At 41.5% G+C, this 21332-nt stretch overlaps 1 protein-coding gene across 3 annotated transcripts in view; it reads right to left on the minus strand.

Moving 5' to 3' along the window:
• Positions 1 to 1856: 1856 nt before the first annotated feature.
• Positions 1857 to 21332, minus strand: part of LOC140730921 (M-phase phosphoprotein 9) — a 115291-nt gene continuing 95815 nt past the window's right edge. Inside the window, exons 20-24 of one of the 3 annotated variants that reach the window (XR_012099700.1) lie at positions 15747 to 15850; positions 14362 to 14603; positions 8287 to 8355; positions 4683 to 4993; positions 2428 to 2542 (exon numbers count right to left, since the gene is read on the minus strand). Coding sequence is in view for 2 of the 3 variants with exons in the window: in XM_073051996.1 (XP_072908097.1) it covers positions 2441 to 2542; positions 8287 to 8355; positions 14362 to 14603; positions 15747 to 15850 (517 nt within the window). In the remaining variant the exon portion in view is untranslated. Of the gene's footprint in view, positions 2543 to 4682; positions 4994 to 8286; positions 8356 to 14361; positions 14604 to 15746; positions 15851 to 21332 lie in introns of all 3 variants that reach the window. The other 2 variants (XM_073051996.1, XM_073051995.1) reach the window with 2 other exon arrangements.

A 21332-nucleotide genomic window follows, 5' to 3' on the forward strand; every position in this document is an offset into this window, starting at 1 on the left:
TCTATAATCCTCAGTCAGCACTGAGCAGATGGGAGAGGGGAGGGGGAGAGAGACAATCACACACAGACAGTTTCCTCTAGCAACAGTGAGCAAAAGGCTGGTAGACAGCACTGAACCCCCACTCGCCTTCTGCTCTCACCTCAATGATTTCAATCTTCCTCGATATTTTAATCGGTGAGAAATGGAGTCAATCACAGGCTCACACCTGGTCTCCAGGCTTCTTGGACTCACGTCTGCACACTTCACTCGAAACCTCATGGAACCTCCTCGAAGACCACAAAGTGCCAGATGACTCAATCAGCCTGAAAACACCCTGACAAAATCTTGGATTCTCTTCCAAACAGTAAATGTTTCAGGTCAATGACCTTTGAAAGAGATGGTAAAATATTGAAGTATCTGCCTTTTACCTCCTGTATTCAAACATCATTTCCAAATGAAGCAGTACCTTATTCATCAACATGAGACACAGATTGATTAATGGCCTTCATTTTGCAGAGGTGGCCCTGACTCACCGGCCTTGGCATTCTGTACTCATCTAACTTGAGGTTGAGAAGCAACACTTGGCCTTCCCAATCAGCACATTGAATCCTTCTAGACACAATAATTTCAACAATTTCAGATCGTCATCCGTTTCAGACTTTGCACGTTACTTTTCCAGCATCCAGTTTATTTCTTGTTTGATAAATTCAGATTTAATTTGCTCAGTTTTAGACCACTCTCTGCCATACTTTGTTATTCTTCAGCCTATAATATCTGCTTTCAGCTGGCACCACCTTGTCTCAGTCTCCACCCTGTAACATACCTCTCTTTCAATCGTACTTCCCTTCACATGTTTCTCTGTGGCCTAAAAATAGTTTTGCTTCTAGTTTATTAGTTCAGATGAAAGGTCACCCTAAAATATTATAAATTCATTTCTCAACAAGGTACTGTTTGAGCTGTCATTTCTATCATTTTCCATGTTTAATTTCACCCATCAATTGCTAAATCCACAAATTTTGTTGGGCCAGAATATAGCCAAGTGTTGTCCTTCATTAGACCAAAAGATCATAAAATACAGGAGTAGAATTAGGCCATTTGACCCATCGAGTCTGCTCCGCAATTTTGTCATGGCTGATCCATTTTCTGACTCAGCCCCAGTCTCCTTCCTTCTCCCCATATCCCTTCATGCCCTGACTAATCAATAATCTTTCAACCCCTGTCTTAAGTACATCCAATGACTTGGTCTCTGCAGACACCAGTGGCAACAAATTCCACAGATTCACCACTGTTTGGCTAAAGGAATTCCTCCTCATTCTAAAAGGATGCCTCTCTATTCTGTCCTCTAGCCTTAGGCTCCTCTACCATAGGAAATATCCTCTCCACATCCGCTCTATCAAGCCCTTTCAATATTTGATAGGTTTCAATGAGGTCACCCCTCATTCTTCTGAATTCCAGTGAGTAGAGGCCCAGAGCCATCAAACACTGCTCAAATGACAAGTATTTCAATCCCAGAATCTTTACAAGATATATTCCTTCTAAATCAAAGAGATTAGTCAGCACAGACTTTTAATAAGCAGCTCACATCACAGAGCAAGTTAGTCTAAATTTTGTAAATGGCTTTGGCCAAATTAGAATATAATCATCAAACTATGTTAAAGGAACTCAGCACTGAACAAGCTGTAGATCGTTAAATTTACTGGAATGGAATCTATAAAATTTATTGCCGCAACCAAAATCAAAGTAAATAAAGGCTTTGCCATTCAAAGGTGTATCTGGGAAAGTCATCTCCTTGTAGGCTTTCCATCCATGCTGGGTTGAGCAACAAGCTAGCACTCAAACTTGTTAAAAAAGAGAAAAACTAAAGAAACAGCAAGGTTGCTGTCCGTTGCACACAAGGTGCTGAGAGGAACAACTACTTTCAAGATGCCTTCAATGAATTGTGTTACAACCAAACAAATATGGCCCATTAATTTATTCAATACTGTATTTTAATGATGTTTCTTTAAAAAATTAGCTCATAAATGTATTTCAACTTCAAATATAAAATATTAAAATTTCTGACAGATATCATCTGCAAAATAATTTCTGACAGACACTTTCCATCTTAATCTAAATTTTAAACAAATAATATTCACTTCCAGATGTTCTAAATCATTTACAAAAGTATGTATATAATACACATCCTGACCATTACCAAAATATATCCTTTATGGGTTTTGGTTCCAACCTTTAATAACAAAACTAATTGAGATATGGACTGCATTTCTCTAAAAAGGCACAGAATGTTTTCTTCTTTATATACACAACTGTGTGACCTCTAATACAAGGATGTGCATTGTAAGGCCATCATTTAGTTACAAGATGATCAAAAATAAACCCGCCTTCTGTTAGTGATAACAGTGCATAACAATGTAATTTTAGTGCAAGTAAACATCTGGTCAAATAAAAATTGGAGAACAGTTCACAAATTTGCAGAGGTTCGTAAAATGTGAAACCGCTTCAGTGTCATCCGCACTGATCCAAGATCACGATTGATCTTTTCCAATCGATCTTCTAAAGCTTCCTGCAAACAAAAACATTCAAAGTCATGAGTACCTAGTGAACGATGTAAAGTTTAAATAAATGCTCTGAGATGATGAACTCACCCAGCTGTGCTGGGACGGAAAACTGGGATCGTGCAGATTTAGATTGTCCAAATTACCTCAGCCAAATAACATGTCCCAGAAAATAATAATTTTGTGAACAATGTCCCTTCAGTTTTAGACTTAGTTTTTGCATCTTTGCCCAAGAATATTTACATAACTGGAAACTGCATGTCAATAAGACCAAAGAGTTGATTGTGGACTTCTGAAAGGAGTTAGACAAGGGAACACACACCAGTCCTCAGTGGGATCAGAAGTGGAGAGAGTTAACAATTTCAAATTCCCTACATATCGATGCAGCTACAAAGAAGGCAACACACTGAGTATATTTCATTAGAAGTTTGAGGAGATTTAATACGTCACCTAAAACACTTGCAAATTTCTACAGATGTACCGTGGAGAGCATTTTAACTGGCTGCATCACTGCCTGGTATGGTGGGGAGTGGGGTGCTACTGCACAGGATTGAAGTAAGCTGCAGAGTTGCAAATTTAGTCAGCTCTATCATAGATGCTAGCCTCTGTAGTATCCAAGACACTTTCAAGAAGCTGTGCTTCAAAAAGGCAGCATCCATCATTAAGGACCCCCACCACTCAGGACATGGCCTCTTCTCATTACTATCATTGAGGAGGTGGTACAGAAACCTGAAGGCACACACTCAATGAATTACGAACAGCTTCGTCCTTTCTGCCGTCTGATTTCTGAATGGACATTGAACCCATGAACATTACCTCAGTACTGGGTGAAAACAAAATTCTCATTCCCCTCCAATCTTTGCATAAACCCCACCCCCACCCAATTTCTGGTACTGTTAATGGTTTATTATTTGTCTCTTCCACTGAGTACAGTGGAAGATTTTGTTTGTGTGCACCAAGGAAGTAAAAGAAAAGAGAAGGCAGAATATAATATTGTAGTTTCAGAGAAAGTGCAACACCAAGGCCAAGAGTCCATCTTATTGTTCAATACATTGTCCTTGAGCCTGGTGGTATCTTCTGCCCAATGGGAGAGGGGAAAAGAGAGAATGGCCACAGTGGGAGGGATTGCACTTGCTGGAACCTGGAGCAACACACAGCCTTGCTAGAGGAACTCAGTGGGTCAGGTGCTAAGTCTAGAGCTCTGCCTCCTCATTACAATGAGATTCTACTAACAGTTATGTCATCGGTGAATTTACAGATGTCGTTGACTTGGGCCTAGCCCCCAATCATGGGTGCAGAGAATAGAGCAGTGGGCTAAGCACACATCCTCGAGTTGCACCAGTGTTGACTGTCAGCGAGAAGATGTCATTTCTGATCACACTGACTACAGTGTGATCACAGTGTGATTTCTGATCACACTGACTACAGTTAAGGATCCAGGTGCAGAGGGAGGTAGAGAAGCCCAGGTTTTGAAGCTTCTTGTTTAGAGCTGAGAGAATAATTGTGTTGAACACTGAGCTATAATCAATAAACAGCAGCCTGATGTAGGTATTGCTATTGTCCAGGTGGTCTAAGGCCGAGTGGACAGCCACTGTATACCTATTGTCAGGTCCTTGCTTAGGCAGCAATTAATTCCAGCCATGACCAACTTCTCAAAGTGCTTCATCACAGTAGATACGAGTGCCACTGGGCCATTGTCACTGAGGTAACTCACCCTCCTCTTCCTGGACACCAGTATGATTGATGCACTTTTGAAGCAGGTGGAAACCTTCACCTGCAGCCAGGAGGGACTGAAGGTCTCGAACACTCCTGGTTGTTGGTTGGCACAGATTTTCAGTGCCTGCCAATTACACCACTGGGGCTGACACCTTGCGAGGGTTCACCCTCTCGAAGGAAATTTCTGACATTGACCTCTGATATAGGTATCACAGGGTCACCGATGCTACAGGGATTCTCCCTTTCAAAGTGTGCGTAAGAGGCATTGAGCTCATCTGGGAGTGAAGCATCACAGTCATTTATCATGTTAGGTTTCACCTTGAAGGAAGTGATACCCTGCAAAACTTGCCAGAGCTGATGTGCACCTGACTCTGACCCCAACTTCAATCGGAATTAATTTTTGTACTTAAAATAGCCTTCCATTAGTCATACCTGGACTTCCTGTGGAGCCTCGAAGACCACATATCTAGCACTCAGCAAGACTGTGACTCTCACTGTTCATCCACGCTTTTGCTCTGGGTAATCTTGGCATGTTCTCAAAGGCTCACACTTATCCACACAGGTTTTGACGAATTCGGTGACAACTGTGACATATTCATTCAGATCCAAAAGTGAATTCTTCCATGTGGTCCAATTCACTGACTCAAAGCAGTTCTGCTACGAAGGACACTGCTAACATGACGATGGCGAAAATCTCCCTCGGCAGATAAAATGGATGTTCCAGGCAGGGAGAACCGCTACTCCTGAGTGCCACAGAGAGTCAATCATGAAGCAAATGCCTTGGTCATTGCCGTTACCCAACACCTCTGTCTAGTCCATGCAGTAGAAACAGAAGACTGAGGCTGAAGTGCTGTGTCCAGAATGTGGCAGGGGGTGTGGGTGGGGGGATTGTGAGCCATGTTGCTGTGCAGCAGTCCCTCCTTTCCCTCTGGTACGGCAATCTCACTCTGAGGACTTCAGTGTTATTTTCCATGTTCTCAAACACTTAATTCTACTGCTTCCCTTGTTGTCACTACAGCGTTTCTTTTCGCATGGCTGTACTTTGCACTCGTTATGTTCCATGTTGTATTTGTTATGACCATATACACTGTTTACCCTATGCTTTACACGAACAAGGAGTTTTTTTGCACCCAGGCATTCAAGACAATAAACTAGTTTGAATCTGAACTATAGTCATTGAATGAGAGTCCTGGAGGGATATAAAAGTACAGCACAGAAACAGGCCCTTCAGGCCATCTAGTCAATGGCCAAACCATTTAAACTGCTGACTGCTATTGATCTGCACTGGGACCATAACCCTCCATACCCCTCTCATCCATGTACCCATCCAATTTCTCTTAAATGTTCAAGTCAAGCTCTCATGCACCACTTGTGCTGGCAGCTGGTTCCACACTCTCACCTTCCTCGATGAAAAGTTTCCCCTCGTGTTCCCCTTAAACTTTTCACCTTTCACCCTTAACCCATTACTTCTAGTTCTAGTCTCACCCAAACTGAGTGGGAAAGCCTGCTTGAATTTACGCTATCTACAACCCTCATAATTTTGAATACCTCTATCAAATCCCCTCTCAATCTTCTACATTCTAAGGAATAAAGTCCTAACCTATTCAATCTTTCCCCATAATTCAGGTCCTCCAGACCCGGCAACATCCTTGTAAATTTTCTCTGTACTTTTTCAACCTTATTTACATCTTTCCTGTAGGTTGATGACCAAAACTGCACAGAATACTCCAAATTAAGATGACAAAAATAAGAAGAAAAGATGTTTGGAAATACTGTAAATACTTTACAAACAAGAATTAAGGGAGACAATAAGAAAAGAAAGAGATAAGATGCTGTTCGGATTATTTATCTGGGCTATTATCGAGATTCCTGAATAAATAAAAGCCTAAAAGCTTTGCAGATGTCACCAAGATTGGGGGTGTAGTAGACAGAGAGGAAGTCTTTCAGAGCTTGCAGCGGGATCTGGATCAGTTGGGAAAAATGGGCTGAAGATTAACAGATGGAATGTAATACAGACAAGAGTAAGGTGTTGCACTTTGGTAAGACAAATAAGAATAGGTCTTACACAGTGAACAGCTGAGCGAGGAGTGTGGCTGACCAAAGGGATCTGGGAATACAGGTCCATAATTTATTAACAGTGGTGGCACAAGTACATAGGTTTGTAAAGAAAGCTTTTGGCACATGGGCCTTCATAAAGCAAAGTATTGAGTACAGGAGATGGGATGTTATGTTGAGGTTGTATTAAGATGTTGGTGAGGCATAATTTGGAGTATTGGCACAGTTTGGTCACCAACCTACAGGAAAGATGTAAATAAGGTTGAAAGAGTACAGAAAATAAACAAGGATGTTGCTGGGACTGGAGTTACAAGGAAAGATTGAATAAGATTTCATCCCTTGGAACATAGAGGAATGAAGGGAGATTTGATAGCGGTATACAACATTATGAGGGGTTGATAAGGTAAACGCAAAGCAGGCTTTTTCCACGGAGGTTGGGCAGGACAACTAAAGGCCATGGGTTTGGTGTGAAAGGTGAAAAGTTTAAGGGAAACATGAGGGGGAACTTCTTCACTCAGAGGGTGGTGAGAGCGTGGAATGAGCAGCCAGCAAAAGTGGTGAATACTAGCTTAATTTCAATGTTTAAAAGAATTTTGGATAAGCATATGGATGGGAGGGGATCGAAGGGCTATGGTCTCAGTGCAGGTTGACGAGAGTAGGCAGCTTAAATGGCTTGGCACAGAATAGATGGGCTGAAGGGCCTGTTTCTGTGCTGTACTTTTCTATGACTCTATGATTATGAATTGGACAGATAAATGGGAAAATAAACACTAGAATTTATTAAGTGATTGAAAATATTGGAATTGTTAATACATTTCACCAGAGTGGATCTCTGCAGAGTCCTGCATTGTCAATCTGGTAGGTATCATTAAAATAAATCACATTTCCCAAGACTGGATCTCCAAAGGGACCTGAATCTCAAATCTGGTACTCTCTAGAAACACAGATTTGCACTGTTTAACCTAACTTACATTGTTAAAGTGTTATCAGTTTACACAACTAACAATGCTAAACTGGTCGAAATTGCGCAAGGTAATTTCAGAATGTACAAAGCATGATTAGTAAGTATGCAAATAACATTTAAAAAGGTGATATTGTACATTGAAGGTGATCTTATCAAGGGGATTTTGATCAGCAGGGGAAATGGTCATGGAATGGCAAATCAGGATGTCATAAAGCAATAGAATCTAGGAGTTTTTAAAATTACATGCTTCCCTGCAAATGACATCAAAGGTAGATAGGGTTGTGGAGGTGGCTTTGAACACACTGCCTTTCATTAGTCAGAGCACTGAGTATCAGAGTTGGGACCTTTTGTTGCAGTTATACAAAACTTCGGTGAGGCTGCCTCTAGAGTATTGTGTACTGTTTTGGTTACCCTGCTATAGGAAAGACGTCATTCATCTGAAAGAGTGCCAATTTGAGAACATGCCAGGACTTAAGGGCCCGAGTTTTAGAGAGAGCAGGAAACTGCAGGGTGACCTTATAGAAGTGTATAAAATCAGTAAGGGCATAAATAGTATTTTCGTCCTGGGGAAAGGGAATTTAAAACAAAAACTAGAGGGCGTAGGTTTAAGGTGAGAGGAAAAAAGATTTAGTAGGAACTTGAGGGTCAGTGTGTGGAATAAGCAGCCAGAGGAAGAGGTTGATGCAAGATACGTTAACAACAATTAAAGACATTTTTTTCCACACAGAAAATGGTCAGTGTATGGAATGGGCTGCCAGATAAAGCAGTTGACATGAGGTAAGTTAACAACAATTAAAGACATTTGGAGAGGTAGATGGATAGCAAAGATTTAGTGGGATGTGGGCCAAATGGGACTAGCTTGAATGGGACATTTCAAGTTGGGTCGAAGTGCCTGTTACGGCGCTGCATATGACTCTAATATCTGCTTATCTTTCCAGTAGGAACACAGAAATAAACAGTTTCAAACAGCAGCTGCATTACATTACTATGCATTCTATAAAGTAAATTACATGATACCTTTTCCAATCTTGCTTGTAAAGTCATTCTGCCTGTAGAACCAGGTATGCGACTTAATGCAGCTTCAATCTGCAATGGAAAATTAGATCCTAAATTACGTTCAACGTTAATGAAAACCGTGCCAGAGATGCCAAAATCCTTTGTCATCATATTTTCATAGCACAATCTGCTGCCTTCTCATTAAAATAGATTTGTTCTGGTCACTCACCCTTAAATCAACTTGAGCTACCTCAGACATGTATTACATATAGGAGGAGGAGCGAGGAAAGATGGCGCCAGCAGACCCAGGTGACTTCTTCCAGCTTGCTCACAAAACAGTTTTATTACTCTTCTCTTTGGTCTTTCTTTTCTTTTTAAGGTGGTTGTGGTTCTGACAGAACCATATGATCTACAGTTCAAGCTATGGTTCTTCGCAAGCGGTGGGTTTTCGGACTAACTGTGTGGCCAAGCGCTTCACTATCTCCAAGGACAGCCTGGAAGACGTGCCCTTGGGGCTGGGAGGTCAGAAGTTGGGGAGCAGCCCTGTGGGTGACCCGGTTTCTCACCGATTTTGCTGACTGAAGTGTTGTGGGAAACATTGACACTGAGACAGTAGGCGGTGTGCTTGCTAATCGCCAGCTGCTGTCAAAGGAAGGCCCCTGTGCTCGAGCGATCCCTCTTTTGCTCTCGATGGAGAGTGAGAGCCTATCAGTCCTTGGGAGGGGAGGGGAGAGCGTGCTTGGAGAAGCGACACAGAAGAATATAACATCAGAACAGCGAGTTGCTGGTCTCTCCTCTCGTTGTTCCAGGAACAACCCCTCTCTCCCTCACCAGAGAGAGACAGCCTGTCTGAGATACCGAAGTGTTGGTTTGTGGACTGTAGTTTGATGGACTCTTTGGTGCTTCTGCTGTTGTCTGTATCATGGGGGGGGGTTTGCTTCTGCTGGCATGGGTGCAGGTGAATGGGGTGGGGGTCGATGCTTTTTGCTGCTGCTTGTGTCAATGGAAAGGGGGGGATGGGGCTTCCGTGTTTTTATTGTTCTATGGGGGTTTCTTTGTTTTGTGGATGTCTGTGAAGAGGATGAATTTCATGTTGTAATTCTGGATATATACTCTGATATCTGGATATATACTCTGATATTAAATGTACTTTGAATCTGTTTCAAACATGTTGCTCAAACTTGGGAAACCTTTTAGAAATTACAAAGTACAGAAGCCAAGGCAGAACTTATCTCCTGCACTTCGTATCACTATCATTCTGATAATTCACCCTTGTATTATTATGCTGTGTAAAAAAAAAAATCACATAACTTTCAGAATAAAGAGTGTCTGAAAGAATTTGAATCTGTTCACAGGTAGTTCCACAGGTTTAGTGATCACTTGCTCTTAAGACAGCTTGATTTCCACTTTTTTATGTAAATGTATTATTGCTGCTCCTATCTGCTGATGCAATTGCAAAATATTGCAGTAAGTAACCACAGCAGAAAGTGGTTTAACTTCACTTACTCCGTCATTGAAATGTTCCCACAACCAATGGACTCACTTTCAAGAACAAGGCAGGTGATTGGGAGTAGGCAGTTTAGATGATTCTGCATGAACTAGATAGGCTGATGGGCTTGCTTCTGTGCTATACTTTTTATGACTATGACTCATGCTCTTAAAAATAATTTATTATTATTTCTCCCTTTTTGTATTTGCAGTTTGTCATCTTTTGCACACTGGTTGAACACCCAAGTTGTTGTGGTCTTTCATTGACTCTATTATGGTTATTATTGTATTATAGATTTATTGAGTACAGGCAGTCCCCGGGTTACATACGAGTTCCATTCCTGAGTCCGTCTTTAAGTCAAATTTGTACATAAGTCGGAACAAGTATATCTGATATTATTTAGTGTCAATTAGTCAAACCTTTGTCTTAGTATATAGTATATATTTTACCTTTCTATGCATATAAAACACTTAAGAAATGTATGCATTCCAATAATTAAACCACTCCGTTGCTTAGTAATAATCGTAGCTTTCATCGGGGCAGGGCCTTTCACATGCTCCATTATTCTCACTTTATCCTTTAACATTGTTCCGATCGTTGACCAACTGTAGCCTAACGCTTTTCCAAAGACCAATGGCGTTTCACCTCTTTCCAAACGCTATTATTTCCACTTTATTTTCAATCACGATTGCTTCCCGTCAATGGAACAGAAGCACTGCAGGCGGCGGGTCCCGAGCTGCGCCGGCTCCCAAGGTCCGTTGGGTCCTAAGGACCACTGCACTGAAATCCCCAGGTCCGAAAGTCCACCGCACTGAGACAGGCTAAATGGGACAAGTGGGGGCTGTGCTGAGTTTGGGTATTTGATCATCCACAATATTCCGCGTAGGAATTTAAACTGGAGGTGGCAGTATTTTTTTTTACGAGGTCAAGCTGCGAGCTCGACATCAACCCGGCACGGATGGTACGGGAGTCACTGGATCGACGCACGGGAGCAGTCTGTCACTAAATCAAACTCGGGAACCTCTGATCTCACTGCGCCACCAGCCAACCAGAACAAGGTGGGGGGGGGGGGGGGGGGTCAGGGTGAATCTTGCTAAGATTTAAGCCAAATACAAAGTTAAACACTCAACACAGTGTCAACGGCAATGATTAAAAAGGCGGACGGCATCGTGATCCGACAAAATGGCAGACGGCGCTGCAATCTGACTTAAAATGGCAGACGGCACTCTCCTTTCTCAGTTCCTAAGTACGAGTTGTCTGTTAAGTCGGACGTTCATAACTCGGGGACGACCTGGATACCCGTTAGAAAATAAATCTCAAGAGTTGCATATGGTGACACATACAGTCAGCCCTCCTTATCCGCGGATTCAACTAACTGCGGATCGGGAAAACCCGGAAGTTCTCTCTCCAACACTCGTCGTTTGAGCATGTACAAACTAATTTTTCTTGTCATTATTCCCTAAGCAATATAGTATAACAACTATTTACATAGCACTTACATTGTATTAGGTATTATAAGTAATCTAGAAATTACTTAGAAGTACAGGCAGTCCCTGGGTTAAGAATGAGTTCCATTCCTGAGTCTGTCTTTAAGTCGGATTTGAAGTCAGAACAAGTACATCCGGTATTATTTAGCGTCAGTTAGTCAAATGTTTTTCTTAGTATATAGTACATATTTTACCTTTCTATGCACATAAAACACTTAAGAAACATATTTATTTCAGTAATTAAACCACTGTGTTGCTTAGTAATAATTGTAGCTTTCATCGGGGCAGTGCCTTTCACATGCTCCATTAAAATTGTTCCGATCATTGACCAACTGTAGCCCAACGCTTTTCCAATTACCAAAGGCATTTCACCTCTTTCTGATTGCTTTATGACTTCCACCTTATTTTCAATTGCGACCGTGATTATTTTCATGAACAGAAACCGCAGATTCAGAGCTGCACCGTCAGGTCCTAATGTCCACCGCACTGAGCATGTTAAATAAAGTCCGGGGTTCCACTGGATCCTAAAGACCACCACACTGAGCCAGGTTAAATAAAGGACTTGAGCATCCGCATTTTTTGGTATCCGCGGTGGGGGGGGGGGGGGGTCCTCAGAACCAATCCCCCGTGGATAAGGAGAGCCGACTGTACATACTTTAACAATAAATTCACTCTGAACTTTTTGAACTTTAAGATGGCCATCTCCTCACCAACAGAGTCCCCTCCCACCATTTTTCATCTCATTCATTCATTGTGTGCTGTGTCGTATGACATAGGTGATCATGGTCTTTCCATGACCATGATTGTTCTTGGCAAATTTTTCTACTTAAGTGGTTTGCCATCGCCTTCTTCTGGACAGTGTCTTTTCAAGACAGGTAATCCCAACCATTATCAACAGTCTTTAGAGATTGCCTGCGTGGCATCAGTGGTCACATAACCAGAACTTGTGATATGCACCAGCTGCTCATAAGATCATCCACCACTTGCTCCCAGGGCTTCACATGACCCTGATTGGAAGACGAAGCAGGTGCCCAAGGGTGACCTGTAGAGGGAAGGAGTACCGTACACCTCCTTTGGTATAGACACATCTCCACCTCACCACCCTATTTTTCATCTGCCCTTGTCAATATATCCATTCTTTAATACCATTTTTGTGATTTGTATGTAACTGATAAGGCTAGCTTTTATTACACATCCCATATTGTCCTGGAGAAGGTGATGGTGATCTGCTGCACATCTTCTGGAAGAGGTACTCCCACATGCTGTCAGGAAGAGGGTTCCAGAATTCAGGCCTGGAGACAGCTGACACAAGTCCATTGGTCATGCAATGCATAGGTCAGTCTGCATGAAGACATTGTCCTTGTCCTTAGTGGTAGAGGTTCAAGGTTTGGGTGGTTATCATTAGCAAGCTATATTCATTGTGTAAATAATACACACTGCAGCCACAATGTGGAGGAAATCAATGTGTTTAAGTGTGGTAGATGGGGTGCCAATCAAGCAGAGTTATCTGTCTTGCATGATGTCTTTGACGTAAGGTGGTGGGAAGCCCTTGAGGCTTCAGGAAGCATCGCTCGGCCCACCCCATTCTCCAGACTCTGACCTGCTTGTTTAAATTATATTTGTGTGTCTGGTCCATTTCTGATCAACAGTTAACCCCAGGGTACTGATGGTGGGGTACTCAACAATAGCAATGCCACTGAATGTCAAGGGGAAAGGTTAGACTTTCTTTTCATTGACCACCGGTTTCAAAATACTCCCTGGCCTGGGAAACAGCTAACATGATAGTACTACATGGATGGTTGGGTTATGGAAGGCTGTGGTCCCAGTGCAAGTTGAAGGAAGTAGACAGTTTAAATAGTTCAGAGCATATGAGCTAACAGGCCTGTATCTGTGCTGTACTTATCCACGACTCTAAGTTGTTGGAATCTGCAACTCACTGCTTGAGGGTGTGGTGGCTGAAGAATCTCTCACAACAGACAAGTATCCAAACACACGATTAGCCAAGGCTACAAACCAACAGCTGAAAATATAGATTAGTATAGATGGGTTCTCTAGGTCAGCATCAGATGAATCAAATGAGTCTCAGTGCTGTATATGGTGACATACATGTACTTTGAACTTTACATTAGAATTTAAAGAAACCATACTAGGGCAGTGAGCACTACAAATCCATGTTATTCAAAATGTCCTGGAGCATTTTTATCACACCATCTAATATTAACCTGCTAAACAACTCAAAATCATGGCACTCAACATCCCTTTCACAGATCAACTTTGGAGTTTTTATTTCAATATCAGTCTTTTTACCAAGCAGCATTTTGGCTGAGTAAAATAAAACCCAAATATTAGTCCAATACACACTACAGAAGCCTTGCAATTCCTACACAATAAAACAACCTCACTTCATATTCCATTCCTACTGAAATATTGCAGCTCAGCTGTTGCTGTTTGCACTGGCTGTATTTTATGAAACCTTGGAGAAAATTTTGGCTTTCAAGGAAATATTTGTAAAGTCAACCAAAACAATTATTTTCTGCAAATACCTAACAGTAGACTGACGATGCCCAATCATTGCCATGAATTTCTACAGATGTACCATGTACCATAGATGTACAGATGTACCATTCTAACTGGCTGCATCACCACCCGGTGTGGGAGGGAAACTACTGCACAGGATTGAACTAAGCTGCAGAGTCATAAACATAGTCGGCTCCATCATGGGTACTAGCCTCTGTAGTGTCCAAAACCAATGCCTCAAAAAGGTGGCATCCATCATAAAGGACCACCATCACTCAGGACATGCCTTGTTCTCAGGTACCATCAGGGAGAAAATACAGAAGCCTGAAGATCCACATTCAACAATTCAAGAGCAGCTTCTTCCCCTCAGCCATCTGAATTCTAAATGGACATTGAACCCATGAACACTACTTCACTACTTCCCTATTTCTATTTTTGCACTACTTAATTTATCGATTTAATATACAGTACATACTTACTGTACTCCAGTTTCTTTTCTTGTTATGTATTGTGTTGTACGATCAAAAAGTCACAGAGACAACAGATTTCACCAGATGTGCCATTAATATTAAATATGATTCTGAATTGCTGGGGCTTCAATACCTGTTGCTTTTCTTGTGTGAGAGCATCAAAGAGTTTCTCTGTTTCCCCCAAAGCCTCCATCCTTGCTTTATACGTCAGCTCAGTCTCATATGGAGTTTGTAGAGCTGCATTTTGTTTCTCTTTCTGAGAAGTTATTGTCTTGTCTTCCCAAGCTGGTCGACTGATGATAGACCCCATCTTAACCGCGTTCAGTACAGAATCAGTGGGCATCGCACGTTGAGCATTATCAACATGATACCTTGCTGCAAAAAGAAAGTTTCATGCTGTCAAATGGTAAATTAATTATCTTTGTACTGCTATTTCAAAAAAAAAATTCCAATCATTTTCCAATTCAATACAGAATTAGCTCAGTGGGAGAAGGCAGACGTTGGTGGAGGACTGCTTTTCAGATTGGAGGCCTGAGATCAGTGATGTATTGCAGGGATTAGTCTTTTGGTCCCATGTTATTTGCAAGTATAATAATGATTTGGACGAGAATGAAAGTGGCGACTACTGAGTTTACTTATTTTCATAGATACTGCCTGGCTTGCTGAGTTCCTGTTACCCCCACAAGTGTTACCCTGATTCCTGAGCCAACATAACATGCGCCCCCCCCACTCCTAACCCTAACTGTATGTCTTTGGAACGTGAGAGGAAACCAGAGGACCCAGAGAAAACCCCCACAGCCAGACAGCAGCAGGAAATCAAATCCCGATATTACCGGCAGTTTTGGTCACCTACCTACAGAAAAGGTTGAAAGAGCACAGAGAAAATTTACACGGATGTTGCTGAGTCTGGAGGACATGAGCGATAAGGAATGTAGTAGAAGATCGAGGGGAGATTTGATAGAGGTCTACAAAATTATGAGGGCTACAGATAGGCTAAATGCAAAAAGGCTTTTTCCACTATGGCTTGGTGAGACTACAACTAGATGTCATGAGTTAAGGGTGAAAGTTGAAAAGTTTAAGGGGAACATGAAGGGATACTTCTTCCCTCAGAGGGTGGTGAGAGTGTACAATGAGCTGCCAGCACAAACAGTGCATGCAAGCTCAGTTTCTACATTTAGAAGTTTGGATAAGTACATGGAAGGTGGGGATATGAAGGCTATGGTGTGGGTGCAGGTCAATGTTTAAATAGTTCAGCACAGACTTGATGGGCATGTTTCTATGCCATACTGTTCTGTTTCTATATTATAATTGGAGCTGCAAAGATGGCAGATGCCTGCTTCATCAGGTGAGGCTCTTGAGTGAGAGAGTTGGGACGTCATCTTTTAGTGACTGTAAAAGGACAGTAAACATTTGAATGTGAACAGGCTACAGAATCAGAAGGATAGGGAATTCACAGGGGTGTGTGGGATTAGTACAAAGGGCCTGTTTCTAAGCTGTACAAACTATGACTGAACTTACATTCTGTATTCTCTAGTGGAAAGAACTGAAGCCTTTTTCTTGGGCTTGAACCACAAGAGGGGACTGACTCGGCAAAATCGTCTTCATCCAAGTTGATGTCAAACCTACAAAGAAAACAAACAAGGTTTTATAATAATTCTGATATACAGGAATGCTGTCTGGCTTGAGTCACAGAGAGGTGGGACTGTTTTCCTTTGGGCGAAGGAGGTATAAAATGATGAGGGACACAGAAAAGGCACAACCTTTTTCCTAGGAATGGTCCAAGACCAGAGGGCATCAGGTTAAGGGGAGAGGGAAGAGAGTCAAAGGAGATCTAAGGGCCAAGTTTTCCAGACAGTAGGTACAAGGAACAAGTTGCCAGAGGAAGCGATAGAGGCGGCTATAATTACAACGTTCACAAGACATTTAGAGGTTATAGTCATAGAAAAGTACAGCACAGAAACAGGCCCTGCAGCCCATCTAGTGCATACCAAACCATCTGAACTGCCTACTCCCATTGACCTGTATCAGGACCATAGCTCTCCGTACCCCTCCCATCCACGTATCTGCCCAAGCTTCTTACACATTGAAATAGAACTCGCATCCACCACTTGTCCTAAAAGTTAGTGGTAAGGACATTTTTATCTCTGGTCCCATTCCCCCCCATAGGTCAAGGCTCAGGGTGTTTTAGTAGACTTCTCCGTTTATATGAATGGCTGTGGGATCAATGTAGAGCACAGAATGTCGGTTTTATAGATAACTTTAATTTATTCTGGGAATGTTCGGCATTCTTTAAAAAAGATGGTCTTCACACAAACTGAATGGGTTCATGGATGTTATCTGCTAACATTTTTTTATTGCACTCTGAAGAGCCGACATGCGTTAATACGTTCTGATAGTGGAGCGGGATCCGAGCGGGTTCCACACTGCTATGATAGTGCAGTGGGAACCACTGGTTTTCCTGTTTTTCCCGTGACCTCCAACATTCCTGCTTTGATAAGAAATAGAACTAACAAAGAGCCTTCAGCGCACACTGCAAACTTAGAAAGCTTGATAACTGTCCCATGTCAGCTGAAGTCTAAACAGACGTTTTTATCACATTAAACCGAGGTCTTTGGCTGGCAAATCACTTTTAATTAATGAACTAATTATCAGGCACAGCCTTGATTTTATGTTTATAAGAGAGATTAGGCTAGACCAAAACAACAGTGCAGCAGTTCTTACTGAATCAGCTCCTCCTAATTTCAGTTTTATAAGTGAGACCAGGATAAAGAAACTGGGGGAGAAATAGCTGTTCTGTTTAATGATTCTCATCAGTGTAAGCAGATATCATATGGAACATTTGCATCTTTTCAATATCTTGCTTTTCAGCTGCAATCCTCCCGTCATGCTTTATTTTTGACTATATACTGGCCACCAAATTATTGTGCAATCTTTTTTGATGACTTTGCTGAACTGTCTATTATTTGCCTTTACTTTGACTGGGTAGTCATTGTTGATGATTTCAATATTCATGGCGATAACCCCAAGGACCGCAGTGCTAATGAACTGTTCTGCATCCTAGGCAACTATAGACTGACACAGCATGTGAAAGGGCCCACACACAGCAAGGACCACACCCTTGATCTCATCATTTCCAAAGATCTTAACACTTTTGGCTGTGGTAACCGATGATGCTCTTTCTGATAATTTCTGTGTTTTCTTTAAAATTACTGCTTCTATCCACTAGTGCTCAGAGGTAATAAAAAAAACGTACATCACTGAAAACACCAAGGTTTTATAAACACAGGCCTTTCGCCCACACCCGCCTCCTCTCCAGCCTCTGTCAATGACCTTGTAGACCATCTCAACTCTAAAATTACAGATGTCATTGATACGACTGTCCCCCCAAAACAAAAAGAAAAAAAGCACCATGGGGAAACACCCCGCTGGTTAAACTACAAAAATGTGTCGAAAAACTGAATGCAGGTGGCGGAAAACAAAACTCCAGGTTCATTATGACATTTATAAAGTAACTCTTCTGAAGCTATGAACAAAAATGGCAATAATGCATGTGCCTTATTTGTTACAGTTGATAGGCTCACCCATCCTCCTATATCAGTAGCACCTGAACTTCTGTCTACAAAATCATGTCATAACCTTGCGTTCTTTTTTACTAACAAAATTCAGAAGATTAGACATGCTGTCAGTGGCTCTGCATCAGGTCAGAAGTCAGTGTCATCCTTTCACTAACTTAGTTAAGATGTCACAATTTAAACCGACAACTATAAAACTTTAGAAGAAATTGTGCTACACTTGGAATCCTCTTCCTGTTCCCTTGCCATTTTACCTACAACCTTTTTTAAAAATATAGGAAAGATATCATCAAAATAGAGAGCGTACAGAGAAGATTTACTAGAATATTACCTGGGTTTCAGCACCTAAGTTACAGGGAAAGGTTGAACCTTTTGTTCATTGTCATTTGTCACCTATTGTCATTTAAAGTAAAATTGGATAGGTATATGGACAGGCAAGGAATGGAGGGTTATGGGCAGAGTGCGGGCCAGTGGGACTAGGTGAGTGTAAGCGTCGGCACGGACTAGAAGGGCCAAGATGGCCTGTTTCCGTGCTGTAATTGTTATATGGTTATATGTTTTTAACTGCATGGTGTCAGACATTCTGTAAATAGTAAACACTTCTCTTCTATCAGACTGCTTCCCAAAAGCCCTGAAAACTGCAGTTAACTGAGTTAAGCCTCTTTTAAAACAGAACAACCTAAATGCCTCAGTCATTAATAACTACAGGCCTATATCAAACTTACCATGTTTAAGTAAAATCATTGAAAAGGTTAATAGCTTTTTGGCACTGAGCAACTGTATGGATGTTTTCCAGTCTGGATTTCGACATACCATAGCACCAAGACTGTTCTGGCCAGGGTTTTACATGACAACCGCTTGAACCATGATGATATTTCAGTTTTGGCTCCACTGGATCTTACTGCTGCTTTTGACTCAGTTGACCATGGCATACTACTGGACAGACCGGAAAACTGATTGGGACTTTCCGATACAGTCCTAAAGTAGTTTAAATCGTATTTATAGGAGGACTATTTTGTATCAATTGGTAGCTACATATCTGACTGAATAAAAATGAGATGCAGAGTGCCTGAAGTGTCCATACTAGGGCCTCTTCTGTTTAACATATACATGTTCCCTATAGCTTAAACCATGGTAAGCAACAAAATATCTTACCTTAATTATGCAGATGGCACTCAGATTTATATAACAGTATCAATAAGTAACTGTAGTCCCATACAAACACTAAAAAGCAGTATTGAACAAATCACTGATTGGATGAGCCAAAATTTCCTCTAATTAAACAAAGAAAGGTGAAATAATTGAGTTTGGTGTCAAAAAAGAAAAATTAAAAGTCAGTGTTCTCTTAGAATCCCTGTCATTAAATACCACAAACCAAGACAGAAATCTTGATGTTGTGATGGATTCCAACTTAAATTTTAACTGCCACGTTAAGACAATTATGAAGTCAGCCTACTGCCATCTTAGAAATATAGCAAGAGTTAAAAGACTTATATCTCAGCAAGATCTAGAAAAGCTCGCCCATGCATTTTTTAGTCAGCTTGACAACCGTAATGGTTTCTTCACAGGTCTCAGGGAAAAAAAATCCCTCCGACAGCTGCAGCTCACTCAGAACGCTGCTGCTAGAGTCCTCACTAAGACTAAGACAGCAGAACACATCACTCCAGTTCTCAGATCACCACACTGGCTTCCTGTCCATCAAGGGATTGACTTTAAAATATTACTACTGGTTTATAAAGCACTGAATGGTCTAGGGCCAAAATACATCTCTGATCTCTTGCTGCACTGTGAACCTTCCTGAGCTCCCTGGTTGTTTGGGATGGGTCTGCTTACTGTCCCCAGGGTGAACACTTAACATGGTGAAGCAGCTTTTAGTTACTATCCTCCTCATATCTGGAATAATCTTCCAGAGGATCTGAAATCTGCCCCAACTTCAAGCTCTTTTAAATCCAGGCTTTAAACTTTTCTTTTTGCTGTGGCTTTTAATTAGAATCTCCGGCACTGTAACTTCTATTTATCATATCTATTTTTTATGATTTTATTCCCTTATATATTGTCTGAAATTTGATGTTTATATCTTGTTCTATGTAAAGTGCTTTGAACTGCCTTGTGTTTGATAAGTGCTATAAACTTGCTTATGTTCCCCTAAATTTTTTCACCTTTCACCCTTAACCCATGACCTCCAGTTGTAATCCCACCCAATCTCAGTGAAAAAAGCAGTTACCCTATCTATACACCACATAAATTTGCACACCTCTATCAAATCTCCTCTTAATCTTCTACATTCCAAGGAATAAAGTCCTCACCTGTTCAATCTTTCCCTATAACTCTTTCAACTTTATTTACATCTTTCCAATAGGTAGATGACCAAAAGTGCACACAATACTACAAAATAGGCCTCACCAACGTCTGATACAACTTGAACAGAACATACCACCTCCTGCACTCAATACTGATTTATGACGGCCCACGTGCCAAAAGTGTATATCGGCCAGACGGGATGCACGGTGGAAATGCATATCAAGGAGCACGTGAGGTGTATCCATTTGGGTTACCTGGAGAAATCAATGGTATCAGAACTTTGGATTGACTCTGATTGGCACAAAATTACTGTTTTGGGACTGCCTGGTAAAGAAAGCCATTGAAATAAAACTAGAGGAAAAGAATTTTAACAAGGATGAAGGTTTTGCTCTAAGTAAGAACTGGAATTCAATTGTAAACAAGGTGGGAGCAAAAACTTGATTGGATGAGGACTAACCAGTCAGAAGTGATGGAATACAGGGGTATAAATACAGGGGCAATATCCCTGAAGATGTCAGAGTTTGTAATTAAAACATCAGTTCTAATTGATACTTGTACCCAGCTTGAAGCCGAGAAGAGTTTAATCATCATATATGCTGGGAAAGCACTAGATTCTTTTTCTTGAACACATTTGACAAACTCTTTCCCAACTAGTCCTTTTACAGTAAGTCAATATGTGGAAAGTTAAAGTCACCTACTATAACAACCTCATGCTTCTTGCAATAGTCTGCAATCTCTCTACAAATTTGTTCCTCTAAATCCCTCAGACTGTGGACTGTCTATAATATAGCCCCAATAACATGGTCATAGCTTTCTTGTTGATCAGTTCCATCCATAAGGCCTCACTTGACGAGTTCTCCACTCTGTCCTGACGGAGCACTGCAGTGACATTTTTCCTGACTCGTCAGCCAACCCGCCTCCTTTAATCCCTCCTACTTTGTCACATCTAAAACTACGGAACCCCAGAATGTTGAGCTGCCAGTCCTGCCCCTCCTAAAGCCAAGTCTCACTAATGTTAATCTAACCCCTGAGCTCATCCGCCTTTCCTACGATATTTCTTGCAGTGAAATATCCACAGCTTAGGACAGTAGTCACACCATGCTCAACCTTTTTTCCCGAGTTTGCCTGAGGTCTTAGCAACACCTGTCTCACAACCTCTCCATCGTTTGCTCTGGCACTCTGGTTCCCACCCCCTGCAACTCTAGTTTAAACTCTCCCATGCAGCACTAGC

Source organism: Hemitrygon akajei, chromosome 7 (genome assembly GCF_048418815.1).
Source record: "Hemitrygon akajei chromosome 7, sHemAka1.3, whole genome shotgun sequence".
Classification (NCBI taxonomy): Eukaryota; Metazoa; Chordata; class Chondrichthyes; order Myliobatiformes; family Dasyatidae; genus Hemitrygon; species Hemitrygon akajei.